This window comes from Rattus rattus, chromosome 14, assembly GCF_011064425.1.
Source record: "Rattus rattus isolate New Zealand chromosome 14, Rrattus_CSIRO_v1, whole genome shotgun sequence".
Classification (NCBI taxonomy): Eukaryota; Metazoa; Chordata; class Mammalia; order Rodentia; family Muridae; genus Rattus; species Rattus rattus.
In genome coordinates this window covers 32,582,556-32,599,297 of record NC_046167.1, presented here as the reverse complement: position 1 = coordinate 32,599,297, position 16,742 = coordinate 32,582,556, and the positions used below count along the sequence as shown (strand labels likewise).

At 39.8% G+C, this 16,742-nt stretch overlaps 1 protein-coding gene and 1 pseudogene across 1 annotated transcript in view; both read left to right on the top strand.

Annotated features, from left to right (window-relative positions):
* The first annotated feature begins 4,921 nt into the window (after positions 1 to 4,921).
* Kif5b (kinesin family member 5B) overlaps positions 4,922 to 16,742 on the top strand; it is a 37,319-nt gene continuing 25,498 nt past the window's right edge. The window contains exons 1-4 of the mRNA XM_032885255.1: positions 4,922 to 5,483; positions 11,837 to 11,924; positions 15,379 to 15,452; positions 16,115 to 16,219. Of these exons, the coding sequence (XP_032741146.1) occupies positions 5,358 to 5,483; positions 11,837 to 11,924; positions 15,379 to 15,452; positions 16,115 to 16,219 (393 nt within the window). The 5' untranslated portion in view covers positions 4,922 to 5,357. The remainder of the gene's footprint in view (positions 5,484 to 11,836; positions 11,925 to 15,378; positions 15,453 to 16,114; positions 16,220 to 16,742) is intronic.
* LOC116884018 lies at positions 12,818 to 13,757 on the top strand (annotated as a pseudogene).

Below are 16,742 nucleotides of genomic sequence, written 5' to 3'. Positions count from 1 at the left end.
AATTTGTTTTTCCTTATGTGTGTATCTGTGTGTTTAGGTGCTCTCTGAGGCCAGAGGATGGTATGGAATCCCATGGAGCTGAAGTCATAGGAGGTTGCAAAGCCACCTGGAGTGGGTGCTGGAACCAAACTCTGGCCTCTGCAAGAACAGCAAGTGCTCTTAACCACCAAGCAATCTCTCCACATACACAGCTTTAAAAAATAGCTTTCAGGGTGCTGGCATGGTGGTGTACATCTTTAATCTCAGCATTCATGACTCAGAGGTAGATGGATCTCTGTGAGTTTAAGAGCTGCATGGTCTACACAGTGAGTTCCAGGACAGCAAGGGTTATGTAGAGACCATAATCATAATCACAAAAATAAATATAGCTTTCAGAGTTTGAAGAGATGGCTATTAATAAGCCAGAAGCCCATTTTAAAAGCTATTTTGGACTCATATGTTTACAGCCTAGTATGGCTGTCCTCTGAGAGGCCCTACCAGCAGCTGACTGAGACAAACGTAGACACTTATACCCAACCATTGGACTGAAGTCGGGGACCCCTATGGAGAAATTAGGGAAAGGATTGAAGGAGCTGAAGGGGAGGACGATGCCACAGGAAGACCAGCAGTCTCAACTAACCAGGATCCTGTGGAGATCCCAGAAACAGAGCCACAAACAGGCAGCATTCACAGGCTGGTCCAGGCCCCTGGCACATACGTAGGAGAGGACTGCCTGGTCTCGGTGGAGAAGGTGCACCTAATGCTTGAGAGACTTGAGGCCCCAGGGAAGGGGAATGCCCTGTGGGGAAGAGGGGAGCACCCTCTCAGAGGCAAAGGGGAGGGAGAATGGGGTGAAGAACTGTGTGGAGGGACCAGGAGGAGGGGCAATGGCTGGAATGTAAATAAATAAAGTAATTAATATAAATAAGTAAATAAAAGCCGTTTGGGGCTGGAGAGATAGATCAGAGGTTAAGAACACTGACTGTTCTTTCAGAGGTCCTGAGTTTAATTTTCAACAATCACATGGTGGCTCACATCGTAAAGGGATCTGATTCCTTCTTTTGGTGTGCAAGAGCACTTATATAAATAAAAGAAATGAATAAGTATTTTATATTTCACGTGAAATATAAAATGCATATTCTTAAGTGTAGTACTCGGGGCTGGAGAGATGGCTCAGTGGTTGAGAGCACTGACTGACTGCTCTTCCAGAGGTCCTGAGTTCAATTCCCAGTAACCACATGGTGGCTCACAACAATCTGTAATGGAACCCAATGCCTCTTCTGATGTATCTGAAGACAGCTAATAAATAACATAAAATAAATAACTATTTTTTAAAAATAGTAATAGTGTTCCATACAGCAATTATGATAGATCCTATCCAACTTTTTTATGTATGGGGGTTTTGCCTGCCTGTATGTTCATGCACCATGTGCATGCAGTGCCTGTGGAGGCCAGACGAGGGACTATGATCCCCTGGAACAAGAGTTGCAGATGGGGGTGAGTCCCTATGTTGGTCACAGGAGTCAAACCTGGGTCCTCTGGAAGAACTCAGGTCTCTTAACCACTAAGCCGTCTTTCCAGCTCCCCTCTCAAACTTTTACATTTATAATTACTCTAGAATAAAGTCCAATTTAAGCACATTCATCACATACAAATTACATATTGCAAACTTATTTATAAAAGATAAAATTTAAGTTTGAAGTTGCGGAACAGCTTGAAACAATAACTTCTTTATTGTATTTCCTGATTTTATGGGCCAGGAATTTAGGCAGACCTCAGCCGGTTGACTTTTCTGCTCTGAGAGTTTCAATTGTGATTACTTACTGGTATTCGGCTAATGGATAATGTTGGTCTGCATGTCCAAAATGGCTTCCCTAACAAGTCTGGTCCCTAGGTCGTAACGGCTGGAAGGTTGAGATCATCTGAGACTATTGCCTGAAGTGCTTACAAATGACCTTGCTAGCATTGTGCTTTCAGGGTGGCTGGACTTGATGTGCCAGCCAGAACCACAAAATTTCCAAAAGATGGAAATTGATACTGCAAGCCATCTTCACTGTTAGTTTAAGATACCATGAAGTAAGTGTTACACTTCTTCCATAGTGAACAAGGGTCACAGAGCCAGCTTAGGTCCTGGTAAAGAGAACACACAAAGATGTGAATTCCTGGAGGGTCATTACTGAAGACTAACTTAACCTACATAAAGATATCACTCACATTTTCCTTAAGATGTTATGTTGACAAGTCACAAACTAAAGGAAATATATTATTTCACTAAAAATACTGTATTATGGGGAGTGGAGGAAGCCCTGGGTGAATGTGAATTACTGACATGAACATCCATGACCCACACACATAGAAATTTGCAAACCTCCCCTGGGTTAGGCTCAGGGAACTTTGGTATCTGTGCAAATGCTGACAGAGTTTACAGAGAGTAGCTTGCTCCCCCACTGCTTCTATGCCCAGACCTCCCACTGAGCCAGCAAAACCCTCCTCCTTCTGTACAAAATGAGGACACTGTCAGAGAGAGCACAGCCTTATCACTCCTGGCCTGGCTGTATGTGTGTCTGTCCTTTCCTCACTCCCTAGCCATCCCAGGCAGGTTTCCAGGACCAAGCCACACAGGACTAGGCAATTGGGATTGCAAACTTTTTAAAATCAGTCTTTTGGGGAGTGGACAGATAGCTCAGTGACTACTGTTCCAGGGGATGTCAGTTTGGATCCAGTACTCATGTCAAGTGGCTGACAACTATCCATAACTGCAGCTCCAGCCCTCTACTGGCTTTGTAGATACCTGTGTACAAAGCACACACTCATAGAGATTAAAAAATAAAATTAAAAAATTCAATCATTTGTTTCTTCATGAAAGTTGTAATGGTTTATATATACTCGGCCCAAGAAGTGGCACTATTAGAAGGTATGACCCTGTTTTAGTAGGTGTGGCCTTTTGGAGTAAGGATGGCACTGTGGGTGTGGGCTTTAAGCCTTTAAGGAGGAGGAAGAAGAGAGGAAGAGGAGGAGGCAATGACAGAAGCTGATGACAGGCAGGAGCCAGGTATTGGAGAATTTGGAATGTAAATGAAAAACCTACTTTTCAGGAGAACTAGATTCTTTTGAAATTAGAGATAAAGATGACAAGATACAGATAATGATGAAGAAATCAGATGAAGAATAATAGAACTGAAGAGACAACAAAGTAAAAATCTCCGTATCCTGGGCTAATAAGGGGCATAGAGCACAATACAAACAGAGCAGGAAAAGATAGCTCTCTCCAAAAAGCATGTGTCCAATCCTCCTTACACTGACTCTCTACTTCTTACTGAAAACCTTTGTTCTCTAAAATCATGGACTACCCGAAACAGCGGTTCCAAATATCAGCAAAGAGAACACCTTCTACTCTTGTCTGGAGGACAGAAACAGCAAGGCAGCCTTCAATTCAAAAGAAAGTAAAGAGTTCAGAAAAAAAGAGTATTCCCAGGACTGCATTCCACATAGGTGCTCTGTCATGCTCAAGGACATGGCACGTTGGCCCACTGTTATCCAGACCTGATGATGGCACCTTTATTCAAAGTTCTGACTTGCTTGGAGCCTCTCAGAACACAGGGTCATTTAAGTTGTATCCACATTCCACACTTCCAAGGCCTGTGATAAAGCCCTACTTTGCTTGATTTCTAAGATTCTCCACTGCAACTGAGCTCTTTTCCTCCATTGCAGAAGGCCAATCAAGCTGGATCTATTAAACTCTGGATTTGTTTCTGGAGGTGCTAGGATGTTCCAGTGAGCTCAGCAGGTCATTTACCCAGCCAAGTCTGAAAACCAGAAAAAAGGTTTCTAATTGTTATAGAAGTTTTCCCTTGCAGCACCTCAGAACCATTTCCACATAGAGTTTTTGTGGTATTCATCTTCGGAAAAGAGAATGCTAAGTCATTTGTTTTTTAAGTGCAAGTGGTGGTTGAAGCCAGGGCCTCCTGCTTTCTAAGCAAGTACACTACCAGACTTATGACTCCAGCCCGGGGAGTGGTTTTCTTAGACATGTAACCCAACGTATTAATATCTAGGTCAGTGTTTCTCAACCTTCCTAATGCTGAGACCCATTAATACAGTTCATGTTGTGGTGACCCCAAGCATAAAATTATTTCATCACTATTTCATAACTATAATTTCGCTACTGTTATAAATAGCAATATAAAAACCTGCTATGTTATTCCAAAAGTGGTTGCAACCCACAGGTTGAGAACAGACAATCTAGGCCTTTAAAGACACTCTTAAGGAACAAGTGCTACAACACCATTCCTCTGGTGTTGCAACTAAGTTGAGTTTCCCTTTGGTCAGGGAAGTGGGACCTCAAATTCACCAAATACCTTTGGGTAACAGTGGCTCACCTGTCAAGTGATGTCAAGCCCGGGGCAGCTAAAGGTGACAAGTGACGGGGAGGTTCTTCTTCCATCCCACCCAGCAGTTCCCTATCTCTTGGAAAACTTCTCTCATTACCTGAAAGAAACTTCCCCCTTCTTTGTTATGTCTGAATAACGCTCGCGCTCGGGTAAGGGCGGGGTGGGTTACTGCTGCACCCCGGCCATGCCCCACCCGAAATTCAAATCTCCCCGGTTTTGGCAAGGCGATCTAAAACAGAAACAAAATAAAACCCAAGGGTGCATCAGTAATCATTTTTTCTCTAAGGCCAAATGAAAGCACTCTTCTTTTTAGGGATCTGGTCTTAAACTAAATTGAACATCACCATTAACTGGTTAAAACTAACTTCTCCAAAGAAAAAGAGATAAGTAAACCTTCCTGCGCTCTGAGAACTTCTGTAGCGGCCTTGGCGCTATTCAACTTGCAGGAAAACTCGATCTGAAGCCCTAAACCAGCAGCTGAGGTGGAGCCGGCCATAGCCGGCGGCCGGTCGCAGGCTTGGATTGGCTGCTGGGCGTCGCCCCGCGCCTGCGCAGTGTTCCGCCCGCCCGCCCAGCTTGCCGCCGGCCTGGGCACTAAGGCCTTTGAGGGTGTGAGTGTCAGCTGGCCTGGAGGCCGGCGAGCTGCCGGGACAGGATAGTGGGCCGAGCCATAGGCCCCGGCTGTCCCTCCCGGAAAGAAAAGAAGGAGCCGCTCGCCAGTCCCCGCAGCCTGCAGAGATCGGTGAGGGAGACGCTGAGGAGCACTGAGGCGCTGTGGGCGCTGCCGCCATGACCGCCATGATGGAGCGGAAGTGAACTAAGGGCGCGGGCTGCCGGTGATAGCGCTTTGGTCTAGCTGCCTGGGGCTCGCAGCGCTGCAGAGCCCGGGCCTTCCGGTCCTCGCGACCCCTGCTTCTTGGCTCCCGTCGCTTATCCCACTGAGCGGCGGGGAGTGGCGCCCGGCCTGCAGTCCCGGCTGCCAGAAAGATGGCGGACCCGGCGGAGTGCAACATCAAAGTGATGTGTCGCTTCAGACCTCTCAACGAGTCTGAAGTGAACCGCGGCGACAAGTATGTCGCCAAGTTCCAGGGAGAAGACACGGTGATGATTGCGGTGAGTGGCCCTGTCCCCACGTCACTCGGGGTCGGGCAGGGCGGTGAGTTCTGGGACGTGGCCGGTCGCAAAGACCAGAGGGAGCAGGGAGTGCTCATTCTCCCGAGCCGGGTTTGCGGGTTCACACGGCCAGGGAGGAACGAGCTATGTTGAGGCAACTCTGTGAAGGTTCGAGGATCACCCCCCACCCCAGTGCTAAGCTCTGGCAGCTGGGAGGTGTCTTGTTTCTCAGTCTGGACACTCCCCCACCTGGGGCTCTGGAGGCTACGTCCCAGGAGCTAGTTTAGTGCACGTTCACTCGCGCGCTCGTGTGTGTAAATATGCTTGTTTCTCACATGTTCTCCCTCTCTGTTTTTCATGTTAACAGTAATTGGGAAATTGGAGCCTGTAAAAAGAGCTAGTGGCTTTTCATTGAAATTAGAGTTAATTGTCTCTAATGTTATAGTAGGTATAAGTAGATTTAGATTGGGCCAAATAAGTGTCAGAAAGATCTAGAATTTCATTCTTTAGCGTGTTTTAACATTGTAGGAAAGATAGGTATAACGGAGACATAGTGTTGTAAAGACCTTATGGGAATCTAATCACCGTTATTAGATTCATGTTAATACAGATATAGTCTATCTTAAAGGAAATTGATCATGGTAATCTGAGAGGCAGCAAATACTCCATTGTAGTGTAAAATGTAACTGAGCTGATTGATTATTATTAGAGAAACCTGAAAGGGAAGATTTTTTTTATATATATATAGCTAGCATTGCAGATTCTCCGAAAACAGCATTCTGAGTTCAAGATTAAAAGTGACTGATAAGATTGCCTCTATATACAGAACAGCAAGCTAAACTAAAAAGTAAACGCATCATTAGTGATGATGCCATGGGCATTGCTATTAGGATTCAATTGTTAATGTCAGTTTTACTCGTAATTGTTTGTTCTTGAGTAGAAATCTATATTTAGTATATTGTTTGAGCTACTTAATTTAGAAATAGGGCAGAGAGGTCACGGGAGACTGGCCATTGATGATTGAAAGCATTGGCCTGATGATAATACTAAAGTTCTCTAGTGGGTGTGTTAATGTGAAGGTTTTCAAAGTTCAGTTTGGGAAATGTACTACATCCTCCTGGTAGGGTTATGGCAGGAAAAAAAATATATATCAGGTCACTAACCCCAAATACTGCTGTGTGAAGACTGTCAGGCCAGTTCTTTGTTAATGAGTTCTCAAGATGCTCTTGCTATAAAAGACATCATAGTAAAGAAGGGAAGTTAATTGAGCATAGGAATTCTGTTCTTTAGTGCACAGAGACCAGAGTGGAAGGTGGTTAGGTGTATGTTGTGCCTGCAGTCCTTAGCAGATTAGTTCCCAAACTTGAGGCTTCTTATTCCTTAGCATCTCTGATTATTCAGTTTTAGCAATGATTTATACAATAAAGATATATTTCATTTGCCACTATTATTAAGATGGTCTTAATTCTCTGAGTTTTTGTGCATGCTTTAAAAATTTTGTAAATACGGGGTTGGGGATTTAGCTCAGTGGTAGAGCGCTTGCCTAGGAAGCGCAAGGCCCTGGGTTCGGTCCCCAGCTCCAAAAAAAAAAAAAAAAGACATTAAAAAAAAATTTTTGTAAATATCACTAAGATTTGTTTTGCTTGGAATGCCAAAATTTAAGATTTTGTATTAAGTTTATGTAATCATAGCACGTGTGAGCCTGAGACAAGAGGATTGTGGCCATAATACATGCAACAAAAGATAGCCCCCACTACAGAAAACACATTTATTTTAGGTCCTTTCCTTTGGGAAAAGTTATCATGATTTCTGTTTGAAAGTTTCTGTAATACAAGTGAGTTTAAGCAATGAATAGAAACTTAGGTAGAGGATGAGTAAAAAGTATAGAGAAAGTACATTTTAAAACTAAAGGAAACATTGAGGACACTAAAAAGATACTTAATATATTTCAATTATTGTTTTAGAAATTGATTTCTTACCTGTATTACGCATATTTATATGATGAAGTCTTTGTGTTCAATTTTTAAAAGACTATTTAAGAAGTTATAGGGGTTTAAGGAATGAAAGTCTCTATGCCAGAGAGCCAGATTGAAAAAAATTGTAAAAACATGATTTATTTAACTTAATTTATTGGATCCTAAACATGATAAATTAGAACTAGCTTAGGAGAGAATTGCAACAGCATAGCATGTAAAACTAGAGTGTTTTAAGTATGATATTTAGGTATTTTGTTCATTATCTTTAAGTTAAGTCAAAATTTAAGATCTAAATGTATTAGTTTATAATGTCAACTGAGTGGTAGTCACTGTTCAGATAGAAAATAATTGGATAGAAAATAATTGGGGATTCTGCTTTTCTTCTAAGTTTAGCTTTTAATATTTTGCCCAAAAATTTTCCTGTTACCCTCAGAATCAATTTTAATATAATGTGGCATTCTGGTAAGTGGACCTGTTGATCTCGCAGTGTTGTGCATGATTTGAGTAGCTTTTAGCCTTATTTGTGATATAAATGCTTGGTAAAGTGCAATAAATATGACCACACTGAGTGAAACAAATCATTCCCTGAAAATCTTTGAACAATACAAAATAGCTATTTCAGTTAGAGAGCTCACAAAACAGTGAGATAGCAAATAAGACTGAGTATCTATGTGTTCCCCTGAACTTGCTGAAAGTGAAAATCCCAAAGCAAAAAAGTTCATAGCAGTATTTCTGCATCTTCCTGTGCAGGGTTAAATGTCTTCTAATCATAGTTCCTTATATGGTATATTGTTCAGGCTGCCAGAACCTAAGCCAGCCTGCTGTAATTCATTGACATTAGAAGAGAATTAAAGTAATTAGATTATCTTTTCCATTTCCTTGCCTCAAGCAAAACATAACTTGCACTTACAGGTCAGTACTGGCTTGATATTAAACCTTGATTGCCTTGAAAATTGAAAAAGAGAAAGGAGTCCTTACCTCAGTGCCTTAAGGAAAACTCAGTGCACACTGCATTCTGAACAACCATTATTCAGAATGCCTGTCAGTAGCATATCCCTGCTTCATGGCCAAATTTGGTTTGATCTGTACAGTCTCACATGGAAGTCATTCAAGCAGACCAAGGTGTCATGTAGTTTAGTTAAACTCATTCCTTGGATTTATCCTGCGAAGGCTAAGTCAGATATGGATGCATCTTGTGACTTAGAGTTTGTAAAATAGATTATTTTTGAAAACATAGAATTATAGGTTGTGTACTGTGTATTTCTTTTTTTTTTTTTAAGATTTATTTATTATATATGAGTACACAGTCGCTGCCTTCAGACACACCAGATGAGGGCATCAGATCCCATTACAGATGGTTGTGAGCCACCATGTGGTTGCTGGGATTTGAACTCAGGACCTCTGGACGAGCAGTCAGTGCCCTTAACCCCTGAGCCATCTCTCCAGCACCTGTTTTCAATTTAAAAAATGAATTAAAAAAAATTAAGACCTGATATATAAGTTTCCTTTGTTTAGTTTATTCAAAAGATTGAGATGTATCTTAATTATGAATTTTTCATTCACAAGGTCTTGATTTCTTCCTAGGAGGCCAGGTTCAGTTAGTAACTTCAGGCGGTATCTTTAGTGACAACATTTGACTTACATAGTGAAATTAATGATTTGTTTTTATTGGGGTGTGTGTGTGTATGAGTATTTGAGCATGTATGCATTCAGGTTCCCTGGAAGCCAGGAGAGGGCATTGATCCTCAGGAGGTAGAGTTAAAGCTATTGTGAGTGCTTGACATGGATGTTAGGAACGAAATGCCTCAGGTCCCCTAGAAGAACAGGAGGAGTTCTTAACTCCTGAACCATCTTTCCAGTCCCAGTTAATACCTTACAACTGCAATCCAAAAAGAATGCTTTGTCAAATAAGTAAAATACCAAATTGTCTTTTTTAAAAATCTGCACCTTTGTAATTGAATGTTAATGTGTCAGTAGCATGTCATCAAAAGGATACTTTGAGAATAATCAAAATTAATGCCTAAATGAAGTCATTCTTGCTATGCTTCTAGTTGCTGAGGGAAAACAACTGGGGCTTAAAATTAAAGGTTATTTTTCTCATATCATAGAAATTTTAGAAATAGGCTCATATTACTGCTGCTTCCAAGACCTTTTAGTAGTCTGTCATGCTTCGTTGCTCATTTTTGATTATAATAGTTAAGTTTGCATCCACTACAGCTCCAGATTCATTCCATGAATCAGAAAGGAATCTGGTGCTAATCAGAAACTGTAAAAATCAGGAAACCATGCAATGATCTATCTTAATCCCTGAGACTAAATAACTGGCAACTGAGAGTGCACAGCACTTTTCAATGTGACAGAAATAAAGATAAATGTTACATTAAAAAAAAGAAGAAAAGAATCTGGGTGATTCCTTTATTAGTAAAGAAAGAATTTCTCCAAGGCCCGCTAGCAGATAACCTCTTTATATGAGGTAGAACTGGGTCATATGACCACCAATTGCAAGGGACTAGACTAGCGGAAAGTAGCGGGGAAAAGACAAGGCTTGGGACAAGCCCTAAGAACAGGGTTTCTTAAACTTTCCCACTTGCCTAAGAAATAGTAAGCGTAGTCTTATGCTACTTACAGTATATGGGTATATAAAATATTGGACATTTACTGATAATCATAAAATTATTTTAAGACATTCCTTTGTGATACCACTTAGTAAAGATGAACACAATTTTATATACTAATGAGATGGATGTTCTTGTTTACTTTTAAATAAAGAATTAAGTTTTATTTGAATATTTGATACCACAGTATGTAGAATATCTTCAGTAGTTGAAAAGTATTGACTACTCCAAGTTGTTTTCAATGTGTTTGTACGGTGTAAACATACACAAAATAAGTGTGATTTAATTCTTTAATTAAAAAATCAGAATATAAAATGTGTATACCTCAAGGAAAGGTAGCTGTGAATTGAAATACTCAGTAACAAAGGTCAAGTTAGTTCCAGAGGTATGGGTCAGTAGTAGAGCACTGACTTCAAAGAAGGTCAGGTTGGAAAAGAATAAGGAGCAGTCAGGTAGAACAGAATTGTTAGTGAATCTAAGATTTAATTTTTGAGGTGGGCTGAACATTGGTTGGAACAATGTAATTATTTAGATCAGGCCTCTAAAGAAAGAGTAACAGAAGACCTAAGTATGCATCTGCCTGCTCCCTAGTTTTTCCTAAAGGAAGTTGGATCCCCAAATATACAGCAGTCATGACTCAAGGGAAAACATGATTTTAATGTCATGGAGCACTTGCTAGGCCTCCTACCTGACCACCAGGAGTCGAACTTTTATCACGGGGCTTGGAGGCTCCTTTACCCAGTGAGTCATCTCCATGGCCCCATATTCTGAACCTTAAAACAATTTTCTATGTAGATATTTAAAAATATCTACAAGATGCGATGCTTTTTTCACTGTATTGACGTTTGCATTTGGTCCTTGCTCCTGACACTTCAGACTTCTTTTTCTTGAATGTATATAAGCTTATTTTGACTACAGGCTCTGTAAACACCTTATTATCGATGCCTACACTGCTTCCTCACATCAACCCCAACTGGTGTCATGGCTAATACTGAAAAGAGGGCCAGTGAGTCAGGTGCTTTTTCTAAGGCTGCCATGACATTCTTGTGCTATCCTCTAGTGTACTCTTTCAGTGTGTCAGCTAAGCTGTGGTCACTTAATTGTGTCGTGTGTATCTCACTGTTAATTTAAGCTCCACTAAAACAGAATCTGTCTTGGTCATCATGGCGTCTACATTCCATAAATATTTGTTAAATGAAAGGATGAGAAGCTGAATGAAATTGTTGAAAGAGGGCTGAATTTTAATTGATGGAAGTTCTGTTTTAATTTTGTCATTAACAGTTTTTATGCCTGTCAAATTCTTATTTTTTTATTTGCAAAGTAATATTAGTATTGAAAATGGACACTAGTCCTGGTGGCAAGGGGCTGAAATCTAAGCTGCTTTGGAGTTGGAGCCAAGAGAATCTCATGTTCAGGGCCAACTTGGACAATTTAGTGAAAGAAACCCTGTCTCAAAACAAAAATGCTTTTAAAGAAACTGAGGAAGGCTGGGACTAGAACTGGAAGTGGAGCTATATGGAGAGCAAGTGGGGAGCAAGGTGTAGAGAGAGAAAACTATACCTCCGTACTTCTCAGAATAGACCCTAAGGTATACTGGGAGCAAACCAAATGTTCTTGTTTTCATGGAGCTGATTTTCTAAGGTCTTACCCTCATGGTGCAGAACAGGTATACTATTGTTAAAGGTAAATATGCTACAGTGTCTTTGAGTTTAAAAATGTCCACTCATCTGTAATTTGTAACACTTTTGTTTTCCTTTTATAGTCCAAGCCTTATGCATTTGATCGTGTGTTCCAGTCAAGCACATCTCAAGAGCAAGTATACAACGATTGTGCAAAGAAGATTGTTAAAGGTAAATGTAACTCTCCAAACTCAGTACTGTCCTAGCAATAAGTAAAATTTGGTTTGTGATTTTTTTTTCCAACATTGCTTTTTATTTTTAATACCTGCTTTTGCCTATATTAATTAGAAAGTTAAAGTAACAAAAGTCTAAATACAATTTTTAAACATATTGCACTTTTCAGTTACTGTGATCTCGTCATATATTGTACCTAGTAAAGACTGCCACAGGGATTGTGTTACAAGCTTATTTTTGAAGAGTGAGTTCATGAGTGATTTCCTAAAATACTATTGTAGAAATGGAACAGTATGAGAATGACATGGCTAGATAAATTTTTAAAAATTAGAAAATAAGTTTTATTTTTTCTATTCCATTGTCCCTTCCTCAAAGGCTTATCTTACAGTCATTAGAAAAATCCTGTAGGAACTTATTAGGGATTGCCAAGGATAAAAAAAAAAAGTAGCACCCACAAGAGAATTTTCTAGTTTTAGATTTTCTAAAATCTTAAAACTCTAAAAGCAGAGAGGGTGCTAGACTTTATGTTTACTGTAAAAATGCTTCTTTATCAAAAGGCTCTCATTAAATAACTGTTTATGATAATTATATTTATTGACAGTTCTAAAATATGCTCCTTAGTTTAAAGCAGAAATCTTAGATATTTACCAGACACGTTGGGTTTCAGTATAAAAACGAATGAAAGCAGTCATGGTGGCAGAGGTCTTTAAACCCAGGGCTTGGAAGAGACAGGCCAATCTTTGTGAGCTCAAGGCTAACCTGTTCTACATAGTAAGTTCCAGGCCAGCCAAGTCTAGGCAGTGAGACCCTGTCTCAAAAAACAAAAAAGCAGACAAATTAGGATTAAATAGCAGAGATGGCATGCAGTAGGTGAGTTGGGGCATGTGGAAGCACTGCCAGACAGCAGTTAAGTTTGCTTCCAGAAGAATTGAGTTCACCCACTTGAAATTTTACCAGGCAAGTACAAAAGAAGAGATTAAAGGGCGAAAGAATTGAGGATATTGTCCGTATAATGTTTATATTGGTGTACCATGGTACCTTAAAGGGAAGTTACTATGTGAGAGACTTGAAAGTGAAAAAAGATGGTAGGATTAATGGGCAAACTGGGTATGCCTGTAACCTCAGCTCTCAGGAGGAAGAGGCAGAAGGATTACCATAAGTGTAAGAGCAGCCTGGGCTACCTAAGGAGTTCCAGTCTCTAAAATCCAAAACAAACTGATAGAAAAAAGTTAGTAGATTATAGTTTCCAGAAGACAAAAACCAAAAAAAAAAACCCAAAAAACAAACCACAAAAAGCTTGGGCTCCATCAATCAGGAGTAATAGAAGATTGTGGAGGTGGTGTGGTTAGTTAATAAGAAAAGGTCATGGGGTCACAGCAGTTCATGTGGTGGCGGCTAGGGCAGTGCAGCTCCTTAGCAGACTGCCCCACCATCCCCACCTCCATGATGCCCAAGAGGAAGGTTAGTGAGGATGGAGCGGCAAAGGCAGAGCCCAAGCTGTTGGCCAAGCAAGTCCATGGTGCATGCAAAGCCAAAAAAGGCCACAGGAAAGGTAAAGCATCAGACAGAAAAAGTGCAGATAAAAGAGAAGAGGGGAGCGAACAGCAAACAGGCTGAGGTGGCTGACCAGCAAACTACAGATCTGCCTGCAGACAACGGAGAGACAGAAAACCAGAGTCCAGCCTCTGAAGAAGAGAAAGAAGCGAAGTCCAACTAAGTATTCATCACGTGGTCCCCGTCTCCCTTCTTGTACAATCCAGAGGAATATTTTTATCAACTATTTTGTAAATGCCAGTTTTTTAGTAACTCTAGAAACATTTTTAAAAGGTGAGGGAACTCCACCTGATCCCATTTTTAAGTGTAAATGTTTTTTTTAAGAGGTTAAATCATTTGCTGGTTTATTTTTTGGGACAACCAGAAAATAGCAGGATACTGAGTCAGCAGGAGAGGCTGTGACTGTCTCAGGGGTCACCGTAACATTGCATAGAGGGGGCTAGTTTTATATCCTACAGTACAAAGCATACTAAATGGCAGTTTGGAGTCTCAGTCATGCATTCATGTCTGGAATATTTTCAGTTATAGTTGGTCCGGTGTTTCTAGTAGAACCATTTTGTAAGAAAGCCAGTCTTTGTTCCTTGCCCTGTCAGAACTGTGACGTCTGTGGTTGTGGGAGTCCGTTTTCCTAACAGTTGTAACAATGTGCAGTGAAAGATGGAAATTTTGAGTATGTTCTGTGTGTGGCATAAAATTGTGAAACTGGTGGAAAATATAATTGTGGAACTGAGGATTATGTGAAACTGGTGGATAATAAAATTGGTGGAACTGAGGATTATGAGCATTTGGTTGTTATGAAAGGTCTTAAGGAAACTTGCCAACAAGTTTGAGGCTGGAACATCACTGGAATGAGTTCAAAGAAAAACAGTATGGTAGCTCTTCATTTGCATGGGTGAACACAAACTCTTCAGAGTTTGGGTACCTGTGATAAGAATTGGAATGTCTCTGTACTCTTATTCTGATCTTCAACCAATAAAATCTCAGTTATGAAAGGAAAAAAAATAGGGAAAGGTTAGGGTCTCATTGTGGAATCATATCAAGTCTCTAAGTGGCTAGTCAGGGTCTCAGGTCATATATTATATGGACATTAAATCTACCAAAAATTAGGAGTGGTATTGGTGAGAGACGGTGAACTGGGTGCTAAAATGTTCATAAGATGAGGGAAGATTAATTTGTTATTCTTTAACTGCAACAGAGGAACAGTGGCGTTACACTGTTACAATTTTTCCTAAAGATTCTATTATGGAGTATAATTATATTGCGTTCTTTTGACCTACTTTGTGTGAGTCAAAAGTTAGCCTCAAATATGTTAAGAAGGCCCTTTCTGGGGCCAGAGAAGTGGCTCACCAGGTAAGGGTACTGGCTACTCTTCCAGGGTGTGGGGTTCCTATATGGTGGGCGGCTCACAATTGTAACTCTAGTTCCAGGGGGTCCAATGCCTCTTCTGGTTCTGCAAGCACAGGCACACAAGTCTTGTGAAGTCAGACATGCATGTGATACACCCAAATAAGTAAAATAAATGAAAAAATTAAAATAATAAAAGTAAAAATGCCCTCTCATGATATGATCTGATTATCCTGCTACTTCACAATTGGATATTAAGTAAATAGTTGTAGGTAGGTATCTATATAATACATTTGCCAGACTACATACAGTTGTATAACACTGGGGCAATAAATGCATACATGTAACACCTCTGAGATTTAAAGTGTAATTTTTAATGTTATGTATAATCTCAGAGACTCTAGCTTGTGTCAAGTTGACATAAAACTAATCAATATGCCATCATCCATGCCTTACATATTACATATTGAACTTTAATCACTTTTTACATACTTTATAATGAGATCATTTCTTTAAAAGACCTGGAAGTACAAGATCTTTTGTTTTCTCGCAGATGTTCTTGAGGGCTATAATGGAACAATATTTGCATATGGACAAACATCATCTGGAAAGACCCACACAATGGAGGTAACATTTCATAATCTGTGCTTAAGTATAGTTTACAGTATAAGTAAGTAATCCACTTACTGATTTCTTGTAGTTAATTCATTGCGCTTAAATTTTTTTATCTTTCTTGCCTTTTCTCATACAAATAATACACATGTAAGTGCAAGATTCTAGTTACTCATGAGCTTGGTTAGTAAGCTGTACCTGTATTTTATATTATAAAGTCTTACAAATTATAGCTATAAAGTATGGAACATTTTAAAATTAAATGGGAATTTTTCTACTACTTTATGATGTGAGAAAACTTAGATGGTATTAAAAGTGATTGTCTCCTGAATATCTGCTACACTTCTGATAAGATTGTCTATAGAGTGTGATTCCGATAAGCCAGGGCCACACAGAGAAACCCTGTCTCACACACACACACACACACACACACACACACACACACACACACACACACACACAAAAAACAGAGTGAGAGAGAACTTAGTTGGTATATGCTTATACAATATGACATGTAATACTTGAAACCTTGAATTTATTTGTAGAGCTATTTCTAAAAGAAAAAATTTCAGTCACAATGTTTATCCTGTTAACTATATATTAGTAAAGAGTCACAGGTTTTTGTTTCAATTTTTCTCTTGAAATTTGTTAACAATTCTACTTTGTTTTCTATGTAGGGTAAACTTCATGATCCAGAAGGCATGGGGATTATTCCAAGAATAGTGCAAGATATTTTTAATTATATTTACTCCATGGATGAAAATTTGGAATTTCATATTAAGGTAAATTTCCGTGGGAAAGGTTATATTTTATTTAACTTAGGATACTTATTTTCCAAAATAGCTGATTCCTGAAAGTCGAATATAAAAGCTGTTACAGCTGGAGAGATGGCTCAGCAGTTAAGAGCAATGACTGCTCTCCCAAAGGTCTTGAGTTCAAATCCCAGCAACCACATGGTGGCTCACAACCATCTGTAATGGGATCAGATGTCCTCCTCTAGTGTGTCTGAAGATAGTTACAGTGTACTCACATAAAATAAATAAATCTTTAAAAAAAAGTTGTTACAGGTATATAAGGTTGAAGGATTGTCAGAATTGGTGAACTGATTCTAATTTATAAGCCATTAGATGACTAACTGGGTAAGCCAAGTCTGTTCTTAGCTTCTCTCCCTGTAGAAAGCAGTTTAACTACACAGCTTTAAAATTCCCACTACACTTACCTTTTCGCATCCATTGTAGGTGGTTCTAACAGAAATGGGCTTTTCATTATTTAAGCAGCTTAGTGACTCACACTTTCCTCTTAGAA